Raw genomic sequence first — 16,006 nt, forward strand, 5'->3', positions numbered from 1 at the left:
AGCAGCAGTAGATGATTGATGCTATATTTTTGTGCATAGTTGAAGATGAGGCGGAGAATCCGCGGCGGATTTCCCCAGACGTACCCCGGATATACCCCAGAGTACCTGCTGTCCAGAGTTTGTGCCTGGATTCTTGGGGCTTCTACAAACTATCCTGATGTTGAACGATGTTGACTTAAAGCATACTTCCAGATAAACTCACTACATACATTATTGTTAAGAGGCATTTCTCCATACCCTCGCCACTAATTCGGAGCAAGTGATATTGTCCGATCGCGAGGCGGGGTTATTCTGTACCCCATCTTAACCCCCCGTCAAAGCTCCCTCTTTCTCCTCTCACTTTCTTCTTTTTTCCCCCGGGCTCACAGTCAATCCTTAGCCGAGCTGCTTTTCGATTTGGCCAACAGGAAAAGGCAAACACGGACCAAAGGAACTGTTCCTGACGCATTCCATGCCTGCTGTGTGGTACCGGAGTATCCCCGACCAGCTCCCCACCATTCATCATGGCTTCCACGCCTAGGAAGCGGTCTTCCTACGATGCTGGCTTTGAGTCGGCGCAAAAAGACGACAGTCGCGCTTCTACTATTCCCGACGGACGGTCTCTTCCGAAGATTTCTAAAGCTCGTGCCTGTGAGTGTCCTTGCGTTGACATACAATGGTGCGGGGAGGGATTGAAAAGAAGACAAGGAAAAAGCAATGGGATGTGCAAGACAAATACTAAACTAAACGGTTCCAGGTGCAGAATGCAAACGACATAAAATTCGCTGCGAAATCAAACCAGGCGCATCGAGCTGCTCGAAATGTCTCCGGAGCGGGATCAAGTGCGTGGTTAACGACTTTTCGCAAAAGTTCGTCGACGACGACGGGGTGTGAGTGGCTCTTGAATACGTACCTCTGTAGCCATTTTTGATTGCTAATGTGTGCTTATGGGTTGCAGATGGAAATCGCAAGCTGCAGCCTCCCTTCAACAACTTCAAACAGCCGTTTCGCATATCCTCTGCCAAAATGGTCTACCAGAGCTCTCCGCATACCAAACAGGCGATAATCGCAGCAAGCCCAGTCCCGTCGCATCCATCAATGGACACCCTCCTTCTTTACACGATGACGCACTGTCAAGTACAAGCCACAATGGACCGGAGCCGGTGATGGATGTGATACGAGAGCCGTCGCAGGAGCCGGATCTCCAGGACCCAGAACTGGTTCCGGCACCGATGCGCAGTCTCTACGAGGTGACCAAGCTGCGCAATTTTCGGAACAATCCTGTGGAGAAACCCAAGGTGACCATGCTCGAGGAAGACTTTATCTCGCGAGGATTGATTTCGGTCCATGAAGCTGAGGAGCTGTTCGCATACTTTAGTCGGACTATGAATCAGCTCCTATGGGGTGGGATTATCCTCGTACATCGTGATCTTACCTCCGTCCGTCGTGCATCTACCTTGCTGTCTGCGGCTGTGTTGACGATTGCCGCGCTTCATATCCCCAATCGTACGGATACGTTAAATCGATGCTATGGCGAGTACGTATCCCTCGTATCCAGCATGTCCCTGTCGCGGGCGCACACATTAGATGACATTCGCGCACTTTGCGTCGGGGCTTTTTGGCTTTCCGAGTTGAGCTGGAAGCTCTCAGGTCATGCCGTTCGAATTGCTACGGAGTTGGGTCTCCATCAGAGCTATCAAAAGTTCATCCGCGGCCATACCGATCAGTATGAGCGCGCGCAGCTCTGGTATCTACTCTACGTATGTGACCACCACTTTAGCATCGCATACGGCCGACCGCCTGTCATGCACGAGGACAATGCAATCAAGAACCATGAGACTTTTCTCCAGTCCCCGATGGTTGTTCCTGGGGATATCCGACTTCTAGCACAACTGGCTCTGTTCATGATATTAACGGAGGCATACCGGACTTTTGGATCAGATGCTGAGCAAGCCTTGACAGAAGAAGACTTCGGTCAGTTGCGGGTCTTTAACGTGGCAGTAGACCAATGGCGACTACTCTGGCAACCGCGTTCTTGTAGGTATTCCCAATTTTATGGTGGAACTCCTTGCGAATTGACACCATCATTAGCCGACAGTCCTTATGTCCGGACATATCCCTCCAAAGGAGTGGTGCTCCACTATCATTTCGCTAAATTTCAACTCAATTCTCTCTCCCTCCGGGCCCTATCACCCTCCAATACCCCGGTGTTTTCCTTGGACCGCAAAGAGTCCGCCAACATTGCCATTTCGTCGGCGATGGCATGTTTGAACATGGTGCTTGAAGAACCCGATATTCGAGATGCGATAGTCGGTGTTCCAATCTTCACCCACACCATGGTCACCTTCTCCGCCGTCTTTCTCCTCAAAGTAGCCGTGAACTGGAACTCCGCCTACCTCAGCCTCGACGGCCGCCAGGTGCGCCATTTAGTCGAGCGAGTAATCGAATTACTGAGTTGCGTCTCCGCAGGCGAGAAGCACCTAACCCGCCACATCGCCCGCGGATTAGGCAAGATGCTCGAACGCTTCGACACCTGGGAAATGGCCTGGCAGGCCGGTCATATACCCAACGGACATGGCGGCGCCATGCCCGTAAGCACATGCGGAATTGTCACCAGCGGGACACCTGCGGAGGTCCCTGGGGGCGCGAATGCAATGGCACAGGGCTTTCCGCCGCCGGATCTAATTTATGATATGGTGGGGACGTATGGGTTTGGGTTAGATGAGAATCTGCTGGATCCGAGCATGGCGAATTTCGAATTTCTGGCGTCGTGATTTTGTTTCTTTTCTTTTGTGATTTTTTGTGCCATATACCCTGGATAGTTGTTTGGTATAGGGTTGTGTTGGTTGTGTTGGTTGTGCTGGTTGTGTTGTATTTATAGTGCTGCTACGCTATCAATTGGTTCCATGGTTCATGGTGGTATGTGCTGATGTCACGGTTATAATGACAATGGATTAGACAGTGTCCGGCGTCATACTTTCTCCTCTGGTTTCTGATATGAACACATCTGATTGCTTAAGGGTACAGCCCAGGGGAAGCTCCTGGTATTCGCATTACAGTAATATAACATATTTGCAGCTGCAAGTGCTTAAATACCGTACTGTAATTACCACACAGCCTGTCCATCACCCCAGTTTCTCCCCGCATTGCCTGTTAAGGAATCGGAAGCTCAAGTCAGCATGTCTGTCCTCAAACCAGAAGGATCCTCGAGTAATAGAGTACACGCACCGGAACCCATCGACATGCCCCCATTGACCACAGTCAGTGACCATATACCGACGTCCTCGAACCCCCAAACCAGAACGACGCGATAGCTATGATGTAGGCGTCGCTACTGCTACGTCTTCGCGCAAATTTTGCTCTTTGTTCGTAACCATCAATAACTAGGTAGTGGTGGTAGTGGTCCTACCGTGTCGTCCTGGATTTTATTCACACATCCACATACCCCTTTGCTCAACCATTGCCTACCTACCCTTCTACCCTCAACCTCCCTCGCAGTCTTACTCACCCTTTTCGGCCCATCCCATCCATCCCTTTCTTTCTCAAATTCCTCGGGTGGCTTTTTTTTATTTTTATTTTCTCTCTTTTCGTGCCTATTTTTCTTAAAAATTATCCTACAATCTCATCGGCACCACGCTTTATCGCATTGACACCCCATCTAATACCAAACCACCATAAAACTAAAAATGACCACGCGCAAGCGAAAGCAAGAAGCCGTCGAGGAGGAGGAATTGCAGGCGCTGCCTAGTGATGAAAGTGAGGAGGAGGAGGAGTGAGTGCTGTTCTATTTCCTTTTTTATCTGTTCGTTTAGGGGTCTATTGCGCGATCCGCGCAATCCCTGCAATGATTTCTTAGATATTCCTTCTACTAGAGGATTCAATGCGCTAACTACACGAATGATAGATACCAATCCTCCGACGCAGAAGGACCCGGCGGAGAAGGAGAGGAAGAGGAAGAGGAAGAGCCCAGCGAGGTAGACAGTGAGGAAGATGCAGAGGAAGGGGAAGGTGAACCCGAAGAAAAAGGAAAAGAAGAAAAGGGTAAAGATAAAGACAAGCCTAAGGAGAAAGGTATGTATCATCCGTTCGGTGGTCTACCACTTATCCCAAGATCTACCCCCGTTCCTGTATGAAGTCGCGTGTCTGACAATGAATTTGAACATACAGGCCCTACCCCCAAGAAACGCAAGACTAGCCCTCCGCCCGCCAAAAAGCAAAAGGGCGATGACGAGTCCGGAGAGAAAGAAGCTCCGGCCGGGGATGATGAAGAAGAGGAAGAAGCTGAGGGTGAGGACGACGAGAAACCCGAGGAAACGGCCAAGGACAGCGGACCTGCTGCCTCTGCGGCTAAAGCTAAGGGTGATAAGGTTCCTAAGGAGTCGGATGTGCCAGAGGCTGAGGCTGAAGGGGAGGAGGAGTGAGGTGATGAATTTGGCGAAGATACTCTATACTTATGTTTAATGTCTGTTTGGTGTCATGGATATTTTTGGGATTTGGGTTTGGTATTGCTTATTATAGTCTCTGAATAACGCATCTGAGAAAGTCAATAGCCATGAAACTAGTCTATATTGGAATCGTAGTACCTATAAGCCACCCTAGCAAAGAGCAACATGAAAGCTAGCAGCATTAATACAAACCCATAACAGGACTGACTGGTATCAATACCCCTTCCACTTCTCCTGATAGCCCGCCAGTGTATATGATATTAAACAGGATCAACCTTCCCCGCATAACCCCCATTCTTATTGCCATATCTTATCTTGAATTAGCAAACCTACTTGGTAACATTGTGTGAAGCTGAACGTCCTTAGAAGTCACTCCCACTGCTCCGGAACGTAGCGCAGAGTTGACAATATTGATGTGTGAGGTCGAGGACAGGCTGGGGCAGGTTCGTGGCCTGGACGATACTGCGTACTTTGACGGCACCTTCGTCTTCGATGAGTTTGCGGATTAGGTAGACAAGCTCGGGGGAGAACTAGCAGCGTATTAATATCTTCTTGCGTAGTCAAGGGAGATGGGGACATACCTCTGAATACCACCGATACTGCCAGGCAATAAGTCTTATCAGCGAATTCAGCATCCCCCTCGTATTGTTTTTCAACTCGTGCAACTTCAGAGCACCCCGCATGGCCTTAGGAGAAAATCGAATAGCAAGGCATTGCTGGTATGCCTCGATGCCCTCCTCGGAGTGGTGCAGGCGTTCGGCCAGTTCACCGAGGATTTCCCATTCGGTGGCGGATTTCTTGTACTCCATTGATTGTTGACGGTACTGGGCCATTTCGGTGCGCCAGATGGTGTAGATGCGGAGATCTTCGTAGAGAACCATGAAGAGGTTGTCGAGCCAGCGCTCACAAAGGCGTTTGTTTTGGAATTGGGTGTAGCTTGAGTGAGATGGATCGTGCTACCCATTAACGTTAGTATGAGTACACTCAAGGATAGTAGCGAAACTCACGTCTTCGTTGCCAGACTTGACGACCTCCGACGCCATTGTGTGCTCTGGTCTCTCGATTTGGTTTTCCTCATCTTCACCATTTTCCTTGTTGGCAGAGTCATCTGCATGTTCGCCGTTGCCATTCGTTTCCGCATCTGGCCCCGAATTGGATTTGACGCTGCCCGGAGGCTTTGGTGTTGAATGCTGACGCTCAACCCGGTACTCCTCTTCCATGACGAAGACCTCACTCCGGGTTTTGAGCAACTGGTCCCAGCCAATTGCGGCCGCAATCTTGGTCAAAATATTGTAAGCCTTCAAGAACGTTCCCTGATAAGCAGCGGCGTGGAGTTTGCGAAGCGACGGATGAACGTAGTCGTGAGGGTCACCTTGTCTTGGCTGCCCTTCATCGATCTCGTCCAAAATGCTCTCAGCGAGGATTGGAAGCATGATGCGGCTTGGTTGCGGCATCCGAGGTGTATCGCGGTCTTGGTACGTGAACATGGGACAGGAGTTCAGGGTCAAGAGCGCCAGATCCCACTGTTCGAGATTCACGTATACCTCTGCCAGCTGAGCCCAGGTGCTGAATTCACTAGGAGCAGCTGTTACGGCGCGCTTGGCGCATTCCAAAGCCATTTCACTTTCTCCTTTGTCCTGACAGAATGAAGCCTGGCAATCAAGAAGAGAATAGTCCATGGGGACATCTTGCAGAGCATCGTACATTAGTCGTACCGCCCGGACTTCCTCGTCAGCCATTAACAAAACCCGGGACAGCAGCGACGAGACCTCTACGTCCCGTGTGCGAAGCTTCTCAAACAGATTGATGCCTGATGTGTAGCGACCGGTGGTTTGGATGTATTTCAAGAGACCTGTCGTAAGATGATTGCTGACGGTATTGGGGACCTGCGTTTCAGGATCGGAGCTCAACTGCCTCCCTGTACCATTGTTAGCGTCCTACTACAGTTCCCTCCATTATTGAAACGCACCCGCAAAAAAGAGTCTCTCCGCAGCATCCAAGAATTTGTGTTCCATCTCCGTATTCGTGACTGGGTTGAATCGTCGGACACCAACAATCCTCCGGATAGCATCTCCACCTCCATCGTCCGCATAAGCATAGGCCCTTAGGACACCACACAGGAAAGTCTCTAACCAAAGTGCGTCCGTAGCGACACGTTTGTCTCCGCGTTCATCGATGCAGTAGCTCTCGAGACTTCCGGGGATCTTGATTTCGACTCGCATGTCCAGGTGGGAAAAAGCATTGTAACAACTATATCTCGTCAATGAAGGGAATGCAGATATTCCGAGCGCGATATCCTAACCAATAGATTCCAGAAACCACTTTGTGCGTTTTGTCGAGGGGAGAGAAGGTCAACGTATTCACATAGGCCGCTAAGCTGGCGGAGGACGAGGCATCGATTCCGGTCACATGGTGGTAAACGCCGGTTTGCTATGATCGCAATCTGTCAGCCGGTGGGGTTCTTTCATTCGAGCCAATTTCCAAGCCTAAATAATCCAGGCAAGAGCACTTGTAGGGTCATGAATGGCATACTTCTACCTGGCGACTCCCGCTGGCCTTCGGCTGCTTCACCAAGTAAACTAGGTCCGGGGGCCCTAATTCTCGCAGGTTCTGTAGCGTCTCTGTACGCGCATCGACAGCGGCGTAGATGTCATCTTCCTCGTAAATCCTATCGCAAAGCAGATGTCAGTCCTTATCAAGGGGGGATCGTGGGGACACGTAAACGGGGAAGGAGGAAACGGCATACTCGGGGACAGCTGGCGCAACCATGGCGCTGAACGGTGCGCAGGAAACGACAGAGAAACCGAATACTCAAATCAAGATGTGCTGCAGCAACTGCGATCAGGAACAAACAATTCTCTCGGGGAATAGAGAAAGTATTGCAGCGGGCAGCAAGACGTGCATTTCGTATTTCGGGGTCGTCGTCAACGGCGGGCGATCCTGTGCCTGGCCCGCGTGAGGCACCAAGGCATCAGAACTTCAGGCATCGACACCTTGCCGCTTCGGGAAATTCGATCCCCCGGAACGCGTGATGCGTCTCCCTCGCGAGTCTTTCTATCAAACCTCCATTTATTCGGTTAATCCTCGCCATGAACCCTGGGGCTTGGTTTTGGTTCTCTGCAATGCTGCATGTTTAATTTTTAATCGGTTTCTAGCCTTGGAGCACCTTGTTGGCCATCGGAATAACTGCAATATGTCCAGCTGGGTGGCATTGAACATCGAGCCCGATGAGGCTGTGGAAGAGGAGGTTGATGACACGAAGGAAATCCAGATCGAGGAAGCACTCAAGTTATATCAGAATGCCCTGAAGTTTCATTCTCAGGGATCGCAGTTCTATCCGCAAACTGCAGAGGCGTATGATGCGCTTTTGAATTCGGACATCTTCAAATATCCCGAGTCCTTCTCCGACTATAAGAGGACTACACTGCAGGAGTCTGAACCAGAACCTCAACCAACTGATTTACTGGAATATTTTGCAACAACAGATTCAGCGGAGGATATCGGGGAGTCAGATATTAACGATTCTACGTCGAGCACTTTATTGCAAACTATCTATCTGTCTTATAAGAATCATGGTCAATTTCTCTTGGATTCTTTACAGTCTTTCCTGCAAAGTGTGTCCGAGTCACCCGATGCTGCTCACAAAACCGCCGCACAAAGGCTAGAACGTTCACGCGCTGCCCTTACATCCTTTGCTGAGGCCCTAGAACGTGATGACACGGATCTCAACCTCTGGCGACAGAGCGCTCGACTTAGCAGTGCATTGCAGAGCTATCGGTTGGCCCGATACTGTTTGGAAAGTGTTCTCGCTGATGATGAGAACCGTCTCGAGGTGCGGACTGAGCAACTAGGCTTGGAAGAGACCATTGCAGAAGAGCGTCTTCGCAACACGCTGCAATCGCTGAATGACAGGCTAGCGGTGGCCCAGATCCCTGTGAAAAGGCCGAAGAAGGCTCTGATCAAATTTCTCCAGCGACAAGCCGATCCTTATCCGTATCTTCCGACTTTACCTGAGAATGTTGAGGATGCGGATTCGTCTAAGAACCCACTTCCACTAAAGGCGACTCGCCATGTTCTGAAGCCCAGCAGCGCAACCTGGGATGCAGTTGGAAAAGAAATCCTTCAGACACTTCTGGATGAGGAAAAGCATGCACTGAACATTGGCCCTGGTGCATCTGTCGATGTTCAGTTGCCGGCCACTAGCCCAGAGCCGCAGGACACGACGCCCGAGGAGACGCAGCATGCCGACGAATCACCGAAGATGCAAGACGAGCAAGTTCAGTCTATCGAACAACAAGATATCGTTATGGAGGACAACCAGCCATCGACCAGTAATACTCAGGAAAACGAACAAAACGATACGGCCACTGAACCGACTGAAGGTCAGACGACGTCAGCAGACCAGCAGAACGAGGAACCGTCAGCCGAACCGCAAGATGATCAGGCGGTTCAACATCCTGAAGACTCTAATCAAGATCAACCGGCAGCGGACGAACCAGATCCCAAGTCAGCTAATGGTTATCGAAAGAGATCATCCGCGTCAGCGGCAAATGACGAACAAGCCGAGAACTTGAGGGCGAAAAGTAGAAGGACCCGTGCTCGAGAGTCGAACATTGATCCTTCTCAGGCTGACGACATTGCGTTCGACCAGTCGAAATACTACGAGGACCGTTTGGAGATGTACATATATGCTGACCAATGGTTGTTTGAGACGACAGACTCCTTCCTGTCCAAAGCTGTCGCTGAAACCCTAGGGAACTTGGACTACATGAGGAAGCGAATGTCTCTCGTTGGCGATGCAAATGGTCTGGTGGATTCAGCAGGAGGCTTTGAATTTTTACTAGCGCAGGATCTTGGAGGCATCATCAATAACTGGGATGACAAGAAGGCCAAGGCATTTTCCGAGAATGACAACTTTTCCAATCTGCACGACATACAGAGTATGAGCAAGTCTGGGCTCGCCATCTTCCTCGAGCACTCGAAGAAGTCGGCCCGGAAGTCGGGAATGAACGAAGTCCTTTCTGGCGGCGAGAAATTACCCGAGTGCCTCAAATCAATCAACGAGGGATGGAGTCGTCTTGGTGAAGTGGCCTTTGACTGGCTCAAAGGTCTTCTCATGCCAGAATACGGAGAGTACTCAGGTGGTGTCTCCAAAGAATGGAATTCATCCGCCATGGAATCGACATATACCTCACTTCAGTGGCCCGAGACCTTGAAGGACACAGTCGTGCAGATCTTACAACGTGAAGACGAATACATCTACAATAGGCTTTCGGGACAAGTTGCCAATCTCGAGCATCGAGTCCTTAATCAGAGCCCCGATGCTCCATTCGAATATGACTTGGAGCATCGTTCGGAACTGGAGATGATTCAAGCTATCTTCGAGCTTCATCTCGATATCTACGCCCAAATCAACAATCCTAACAGTGAAGTTGACCAAGCAACAAGGCTTCTGCAGTGGGATCGTTTATCCAGGTGGAGCATGCTGGCTCAAAATGCATTGAGTTATTTCGTGGATCATCCGACTTCTGGAAAAAGCGAAAACGAGGTCCTTCTTCGTCATTTATGGGCAACGACGTTTCATTCTAATATGGCTCCGGATATCCAACGAGAACACATCCTACTTTGCCTCCAGGATCTCAAACATATTCTTGATCGACTTGGAAACCCAGACATTACCTTAGTCAATAATGCTGTGATGCCGGAATTATCATCAGAAGCGATTGATCGAGAAGTCTCGAAACTGAAATCCATGGGTTTCTTCATGAAGATCTTTAATCCCGAATCGGAAGATCCGGTGGACATCATCGAAACGATTGAGCCACTCCTCGAGCCCTCTTCTATCGAATGTTCCCAGAACGGGGTGTCAGAATCAGATGACAATCCAGCATCAGATTTTCACGAAATGGGTTCTTTCCTGGATCGAGGAGACGCTACCCTGCGACTATTCTTATGGCGGAGGCTCCAGGAGGCGTACAAAGCAATCGACTATCCACCAAAGGTTATTTCTTGCTATCTCAGAGGCATCGAAACAATTGTCAAGGAGCTCTGCAGCTCGGCGTATGCTGAGGAGCCAAGCGAGCACCGTCAACATACGCTTCTTCGCTGGCTCAAGTCGCTTGATAGCATTCTGAGCAAACTTGTCACCCAGGCTTTGCAAGAACAAAAGGCCTTTGAGTGTATCGACATGGATCATTTACGGTCTTCGATATCTGCACTAGTTCGGCTATTGAAGATCCTGCATAGTTTTACGCTCTATGAAGACTCCGTTCGCGTTGGTCAGACTTCAGCTCCCGAACTCCGCAGCTCGTTGGCAAAATCGCTTGAAGGATTCAGGGACCGCCTTCGTGAAATGGAAGTCCGCTGCTGGATATTGCAGTATACTTTCTTCAAGGAAGTCATTTCCCAGAATAAGGAGCTCTTCGATACACCAGAAGCAGACCGCATTGAGTATCTACGCGCTGTACATTATGCACTTGGACTTCGCAAGATGTGCAGGCGCTCCGGCAAGGAATTCCTCAGGCTAATGAAATCAGAACTGCACGATATAAAGGTCAACGAGGACCTCGATCTCGAGATCTGTCAAGTCTTCTACGATCTTCATGGTTATCGGTTGATCAATCACGACCTTATCGTGGATCACGGTTGTCCCACGGAAAGGATTGACCGCGCCACAGCCATCATGATGATCGACTTTGTCCTGAGACAGGCGATGAAGGTGAATATCAAGGACTTTGCGAAATCGGACTTGAAGTCCACAATCGATAAGATGCAGCAGGCCATTGGTTCAGCCAAGTCTTCGCCTCCGTTGGCGTACAACAAGCGGATATTCTCCTCCTACTTGAAGTCCGCAATCAACCCCGTGGAACTTTACCGTGCTGCTCGAGGGGTCGAGGATGTACCGCTTATTCCCGTGACAACTGAGAGTGCTATCATCGCCCAAAAAGGATGGTACTTCCTTCTGGGATACTCTGCTCTGACCAAATTCCGATCTCAGAAGCGGCTGGCACCATCTGGGACAAGTGAACTCGACGACGCGATTGGCTTCTTTAGACAGGATATCGAGAATAAATCGGGAAGATGGGAGACCTGGTATCGACTTGCGCAAACCTACGACTCGAAATTGGAAGAAGACATCACCTGGTCCGCAGAAAAGATCAACAACAACCGCAATGAACTGGCAACTTTACAAAGAAACGCCATCCATTGCTACTCCATGGCTCTCGCAACAGCAAGTAGGGAAGCAGAGCCGACGCCAGAAACCCGGACAACATTGTCTGAGCTGTACACTGATTTTGCCATCCGCATGTACTCTTCTTCTCGGGAACCGCTCTCGATGGGTCCCTTTAGTCTCTCCGACTATCCTCGCCATTACAGCAACGAGGAGAACCAGCAGATGTACAAGGGCGAGCCTTTCAGGGAGATGAAGCCCTATTCTGCTTGGAACTTTACGAGTTATCTTTTGAAGCGGGCGATTGTCGACAAGCCCAAGAACTGGGTGAATCACTACGTGTTGGCCAAATGCCTGTGGAAGATGTACCGCAGCGATGACTCGATGAGGGGCAACTTCAAGCGTGTTAGCCTTGATGATGTTCTGGACTCTCTGCTTGATTCTATCGACACTCTTCCTCAGCGCAAGGATTCGCGCTCAGAGCCTATCTTCGAACCCCATTACAAGCTCGTGTCCATTATACACAAACTCGTGCACGGGGATGTCCTAACGGTATGTCGCTTTTTCTGCCTCTTTGTCCGCTATTTTACTAACGTCATTTAGCCCGCTGAGGGAAGTAAAACGCTCCTCGCAACACCTTGGGCTCGGAAGGTCAAGGCCCCAGAACACAAGGCAGGATGGCAATCGTACATATTGGAAGTGCTCCGAAACCTGAAGCACGCAGACAAATCCAACTGGCATCACCGGATGGCGATGAGGGTAAGTACAGATCCTTCATTGTCAAACCCCACCATCTTACTTACAATACTAGGCCGCACGCATCGTCTACGACGACCAAGAAGATGCCTCCGCAGCAGCAGTAGCCGCAAAGAACGAACTCACTCAACAAATCTTCACAAAAACAATGGCCATCCAAGTCTGGCGTCCCGAGAACGAACGTCCCGGTCGACACTTTGTCTACACTACACGTTATGTCTACTTCTTCGTCCACCTCCTCGACCAACTCGACGACAGAGCGGGTCTTGATCAACTCCTCCGCCGAGTCCGAAAGAGGCAAGGCGACTTCATCAACCACCCCAAGCTCTGGGAGGATATCTGCCTCACATACGGACGGATCATTCGTCGGGCCGGTAAAATCAACGAAGGCCATGAAGAGGGCATATTCAAGCCGATTGGATGGGACGAATTCGTCGCGAACACGGGTCGTCTGGAAAACCTGCCTGAGCTAGTCGCACCCGAAAGTGCATCTCTCCTCGAACTCCTCCGTGACTCCATCGAGTTAAAGAAACTCAACAACAACCTCATGAAAGTCTCCCTCCTCGAAGACCTCATCGCAGACCTCTACTCACGCCTCTACGAACTCAACCTTCCCCACGTAATCGAGCAAGCCAGCGAAGAGAACAAAGAGAAAATGAAAGTCGATCACCTCATGAACCTGGACGGCGTTGCAGATGCCCCTCCTGTCCCTGGCGCTGGTGGCCCTACCCCTAACCCTCCAGGCACAACCGCAACCGCAACCACAACCTCAGCCCCCGGCCCGGCACAGCCAACGACATCCACGGAAGCACCCACCTCCGTTCCCCGCGGCCGCACAAAGGGCATAGCAAGAAGAGACGTCCAAAAACGCGCCGAAGCAATCGTAGCCAGCAAACTCACCACGCGTCCTCCCACAAAGCCCACCACTACCGGCGCAACCACAACAACCGAAATAGAACCACAAAACGCAACCGGAACAGCTACGACTTCCACCGTGTCAACAAAAGCACCAAAGACAGAACCAGGGACAAAGGACAAGGAACCCCGCGAAAGCGGCGACGAAAGTGAACTCTCCGAAATCGACGAGGACAAAACGACTAAACCTGATGCTGAGTGTCAGCGGAGTAGGGTCTTTCCGAATCGTAAGACGTCGTCTCCGCAGGAACCTGGTTCAGAGATGTCTATTCCTGATGGTTATGGGGATGGTGAGGGTGATGGGGGCGAAACGGCCAATGAAGGTGAAGGCGAGGGTGAGGGTGATACGATGATCGAAGAAAGCTTCATAAGCGCTGCTCCCGGTGATGAAACAGAGGTCGTTGACGAAGAGGAAGAAGGCGATGAAGGTGATGAGGAAGGTGGTGATGTAGCAGATGGTGAGGACGGGGATGACGAGGGTGAAGGTTATAATGATAATGAAGGCGAGGGGGAAACGGATATTCTCAAGGATACTGAAGAGGGTGCTGAGGGTGAGGGTGAGGGTGAGGGTGAAGGTGAGGGTGAGCAGGAGCAGGAGCAGGAGCAGGAGCAGGCTACTGGTGATGATCCAGATGCGATGGAAACTTGACTGGCTGCAGCTGCGGTCTGGTGAAGCCAATGTCTTAACTTGCTTATTTCTTTTGTTTTTTGTGGCTTTTGGCGATTGTATATTGTTTCCACTACATCTCACGGTCGATGTTTTCCGTTTATCAGGGTAACAGGCGTTATGGTACGGATAGACAGAACATCCCGAAAATCTTGTACGACTAGGCAGGATAATATAAACTTACTGATAATGAGATATAACTACGATGTAGTCTTTTGTAAGCAATCCTCTATTCTAATTAAGTACCAGCGAGATGATTAGAGTACAGAACAAGACACACGCCCACAAACAGCATACCCAGGCAAACAACTCAACATAACTTCAAATCGGTAGATACTCCCACATTCGCCTTCCCCATGCAGCATGCAATCAACGGACAAACTACCACAATAGAAAAAGATTAGGTAGCCCTCTTCTTCCGTCCTCCCCGCTTTGGCTTCTCAGCAGGCTTCTCAGCATCAGCCATCTCCTCATCATCTTCTTCACCAATAGCATCAGCCTGCTTCTTTCTGTCGGCACTGGCAGTCTTGGCAGCACGGCCGCGAGTCTTCCTGACAGGTTTCTCTTCCTCTTCCTCTTTCTTGGGCTCCTCTTCAGCATTGTCAGACCCGGGCTCTTCCTTTGCGGCTTTCTTGGTGCCGCGGGCGGGCTCCTTTCTGGTCTTTTTGGCTGGTTTTTCGGGCTCTTCGTCCTCTTCGTTGTCTTGGGCTTTGCTGCGTTTCTTGGTTTTGGGAGGTTGCGGTTCTTTTTCCCCCTCGTCTTTCTTCTGTGGTATGTTAGGGTATTAAATGCGTTCGCTTGATTTGAGATTGTGAACATACCGCAGCAGCACCGGCCTTCTTGCGAACACGGAAACCTGTCTTGCCGGGGCGGTTCATTTCGACGTCCTGTTACAGTTAGCACATAACCTCCCTCGATATATATAAAAGGGTGTAAAGGAAAGTACATACACCCTTCCAATCCTCATCATCAACATGACCCTGCTCTAACGCACCACGGATCTTCTCCTGCAGCTCATCAGAGAGATCCTCGTAGCCATCGATGACGGAGTAATCCTTCTCTTCACCGTCACCACCTTCCTCGTCAATAGCCTCGTTCAAGTTGCCGATGAGTTTGGGGGTAATGCAGCCCCTTGGAGATATCAGCGTAGTCCTTTTCATCTCTCTTGCTTTCATCGAAGACAAGAAGGGAGGACTCACCAGTGTCTCCACATAAAAGCCTGGATACGCTCAGTATCGACCCAGGTGCCGAAACGGAGCTCGCCCTTGGCGATCTTGGTTTTGGCGTCTTTGCATTCTTTGTTCTGGCAGCCGGCGCGGCCGGTGGAGGCTTCCTCTGCTACTTGTTAGTATAGGTTTTTGAGATAGAAATGGAGCAATGCAGGGAGTAAAACGAAAGGCGCCACCGCGACTCAGCAGCACGGGATTGCAGCCACGGATGCAATTGATAGAAAACAAGTAGAATAAACCATTATAGAAAACACAGGAAAGGAATAAAAGCAAAAACCTACCCAAGCGATAAGAACCCATCTTGAACGAGAAAACGCGACAAGTTCAACACCGCGATTCAACTTCGCGACGGGACGGACACGCAGTGCGGAACGAAGGGGATGTAGAATTGAAAACCACAAGAGATCTTTTCCTATCTCTGAATATACCAGAGTGTTTATATCCTCGGAGCCAGATGGAGCAGGCAACAAAGGCCGAAAGAGAAGGAAGACAGAAGTTGGTGAGATGAGGTGAGGTCAAAAGAGAGACCGAGACCCACGCACTGCGCTGAAGACCAATGCCGCAGTGCTGGTGCCTGTCTGCCTTGCGATGGTATCTAGTCAGGGTATGGGTGTTTATGGGGGTGCTTGTACCCTTGTTATTCACTACTCTTTAGTTTTGCAGGTTCTTGGATTGTTGGTGTTGCGGTTGGGTTGAATATGCCCATTCTACTACTATAGACAACTAACCGCCGATATGAGGTTGGAATACATCTACCTGATACAGTCGCATGTTCTCAAAAAAAAAAAAGTATACCATATATATATATATATATATCCTAGTTGGTCGGATCTGATCCATTGAG

The 16,006-nt window shown here is 50.1% G+C and overlaps 5 protein-coding genes across 5 annotated transcripts; 3 read left to right on the forward strand and 2 right to left on the reverse strand.

Annotated features, from left to right (window-relative positions):
• The first annotated feature begins 359 nt into the window (after positions 1 to 359).
• ASPGLDRAFT_44018 (putative C6 transcription factor) lies at positions 360 to 3,030 on the forward strand. Its single transcript, XM_022545932.1, has 3 exons — positions 360 to 630; positions 737 to 869; positions 938 to 3,030. The coding sequence occupies exons 1-3, from the start codon at positions 504 to 506 to the stop codon at positions 2,751 to 2,753; spliced, it is 2,076 nt and encodes a 691-aa protein (XP_022404155.1). The 5' UTR covers positions 360 to 503; the 3' UTR covers positions 2,754 to 3,030.
• Positions 3,031 to 3,450: 420 nt separating this feature from the next.
• Positions 3,451 to 4,664, forward strand: ASPGLDRAFT_1178083 (uncharacterized protein). The gene is made up of 3 exons (XM_022539905.1): positions 3,451 to 3,751; positions 3,884 to 4,050; positions 4,147 to 4,664. Exons 1-3 carry the CDS (start codon positions 3,666 to 3,668, stop codon positions 4,398 to 4,400), a joined length of 507 nt encoding a protein of 168 aa, XP_022404156.1. The 5' UTR covers positions 3,451 to 3,665; the 3' UTR covers positions 4,401 to 4,664.
• Positions 4,665 to 4,786: 122 nt separating this feature from the next.
• Positions 4,787 to 7,193, reverse strand: ASPGLDRAFT_33173 (ChAPs family protein; the record flags this gene model as incomplete). The annotated part of the gene is made up of 7 exons (XM_022544271.1): positions 4,787 to 4,954; positions 5,006 to 5,380; positions 5,432 to 6,342; positions 6,394 to 6,674; positions 6,727 to 6,854; positions 6,957 to 7,092; positions 7,171 to 7,193. 7 exons carry the CDS (start codon positions 7,191 to 7,193, stop codon positions 4,787 to 4,789), a joined length of 2,022 nt encoding a protein of 673 aa, XP_022404157.1.
• Positions 7,194 to 7,507: 314 nt separating this feature from the next.
• On the forward strand, positions 7,508 to 14,138 carry hir3 (putative transcriptional corepressor of histone genes (Hir3)). The gene is made up of 3 exons (XM_022545933.1): positions 7,508 to 12,147; positions 12,199 to 12,354; positions 12,407 to 14,138. The coding sequence occupies exons 1-3, from the start codon at positions 7,618 to 7,620 to the stop codon at positions 13,913 to 13,915; spliced, it is 6,195 nt and encodes a 2,064-aa protein (XP_022404158.1). The 5' UTR covers positions 7,508 to 7,617; the 3' UTR covers positions 13,916 to 14,138.
• A 2-nt stretch (positions 14,139 to 14,140) lies between these two features.
• Positions 14,141 to 15,857, reverse strand: ASPGLDRAFT_44023 (uncharacterized protein). The gene is made up of 5 exons (XM_022545934.1): positions 15,444 to 15,857; positions 15,133 to 15,268; positions 14,884 to 15,064; positions 14,755 to 14,820; positions 14,141 to 14,699 (listed from the first exon to the last, which is right to left on the reverse strand). The coding sequence occupies exons 1-5, from the start codon at positions 15,460 to 15,462 to the stop codon at positions 14,334 to 14,336; spliced, it is 768 nt and encodes a 255-aa protein (XP_022404159.1). The 5' UTR covers positions 15,463 to 15,857; the 3' UTR covers positions 14,141 to 14,333.
• Positions 15,858 to 16,006: the final 149 nt, after the last annotated feature.

Source organism: Aspergillus glaucus (genome assembly GCF_001890805.1).
Source record: "Aspergillus glaucus CBS 516.65 unplaced genomic scaffold ASPGLscaffold_4, whole genome shotgun sequence".
Lineage (NCBI taxonomy): Eukaryota > Fungi > Ascomycota > Eurotiomycetes > Eurotiales > Aspergillaceae > Aspergillus > Aspergillus glaucus.

Bases quoted from the DNA above. Each gene is read 5' to 3' on its own strand.
- ASPGLDRAFT_44023 (XM_022545934.1), bottom strand. The intron at 14,821-14,883 runs GTATGTACTTTC...TAACTGTAACAG, and splicing joins ATGATGAGGATTGGAAGGGT to GACGTCGAAATGAACCGCCC. The intron at 14,700-14,754 runs GTATGTTCACAA...AACATACCACAG, and splicing joins AGAAGGCCGGTGCTGCTGCG to AAGAAAGACGAGGGGGAAAA.
- ASPGLDRAFT_1178083 (XM_022539905.1), top strand. From the start codon at position 3,666: ATGACCACGCGCAAGCGAAAGCAAGAAGCCGTCGAGGAGGAGGAATTG. The intron at 3,752-3,883 runs GTGAGTGCTGTT...CACGAATGATAG, and splicing joins GAAAGTGAGGAGGAGGAGGA to ATACCAATCCTCCGACGCAG. The intron at 4,051-4,146 runs GTATGTATCATC...TTGAACATACAG, and splicing joins AGACAAGCCTAAGGAGAAAG to GCCCTACCCCCAAGAAACGC.
- hir3 (XM_022545933.1), top strand. From the start codon at position 7,618: ATGTCCAGCTGGGTGGCATTGAACATCGAGCCCGATGAGGCTGTGGAA. The intron at 12,148-12,198 runs GTATGTCGCTTT...AACGTCATTTAG, and splicing joins TGCACGGGGATGTCCTAACG to CCCGCTGAGGGAAGTAAAAC. The intron at 12,355-12,406 runs GTAAGTACAGAT...TTACAATACTAG, and splicing joins ATCACCGGATGGCGATGAGG to GCCGCACGCATCGTCTACGA.
- ASPGLDRAFT_44018 (XM_022545932.1), top strand. From the start codon at position 504: ATGGCTTCCACGCCTAGGAAGCGGTCTTCCTACGATGCTGGCTTTGAG. The intron at 631-736 runs GTGAGTGTCCTT...AAACGGTTCCAG, and splicing joins GATTTCTAAAGCTCGTGCCT to GTGCAGAATGCAAACGACAT. The intron at 870-937 runs GTGAGTGGCTCT...TATGGGTTGCAG, and splicing joins TTCGTCGACGACGACGGGGT to ATGGAAATCGCAAGCTGCAG.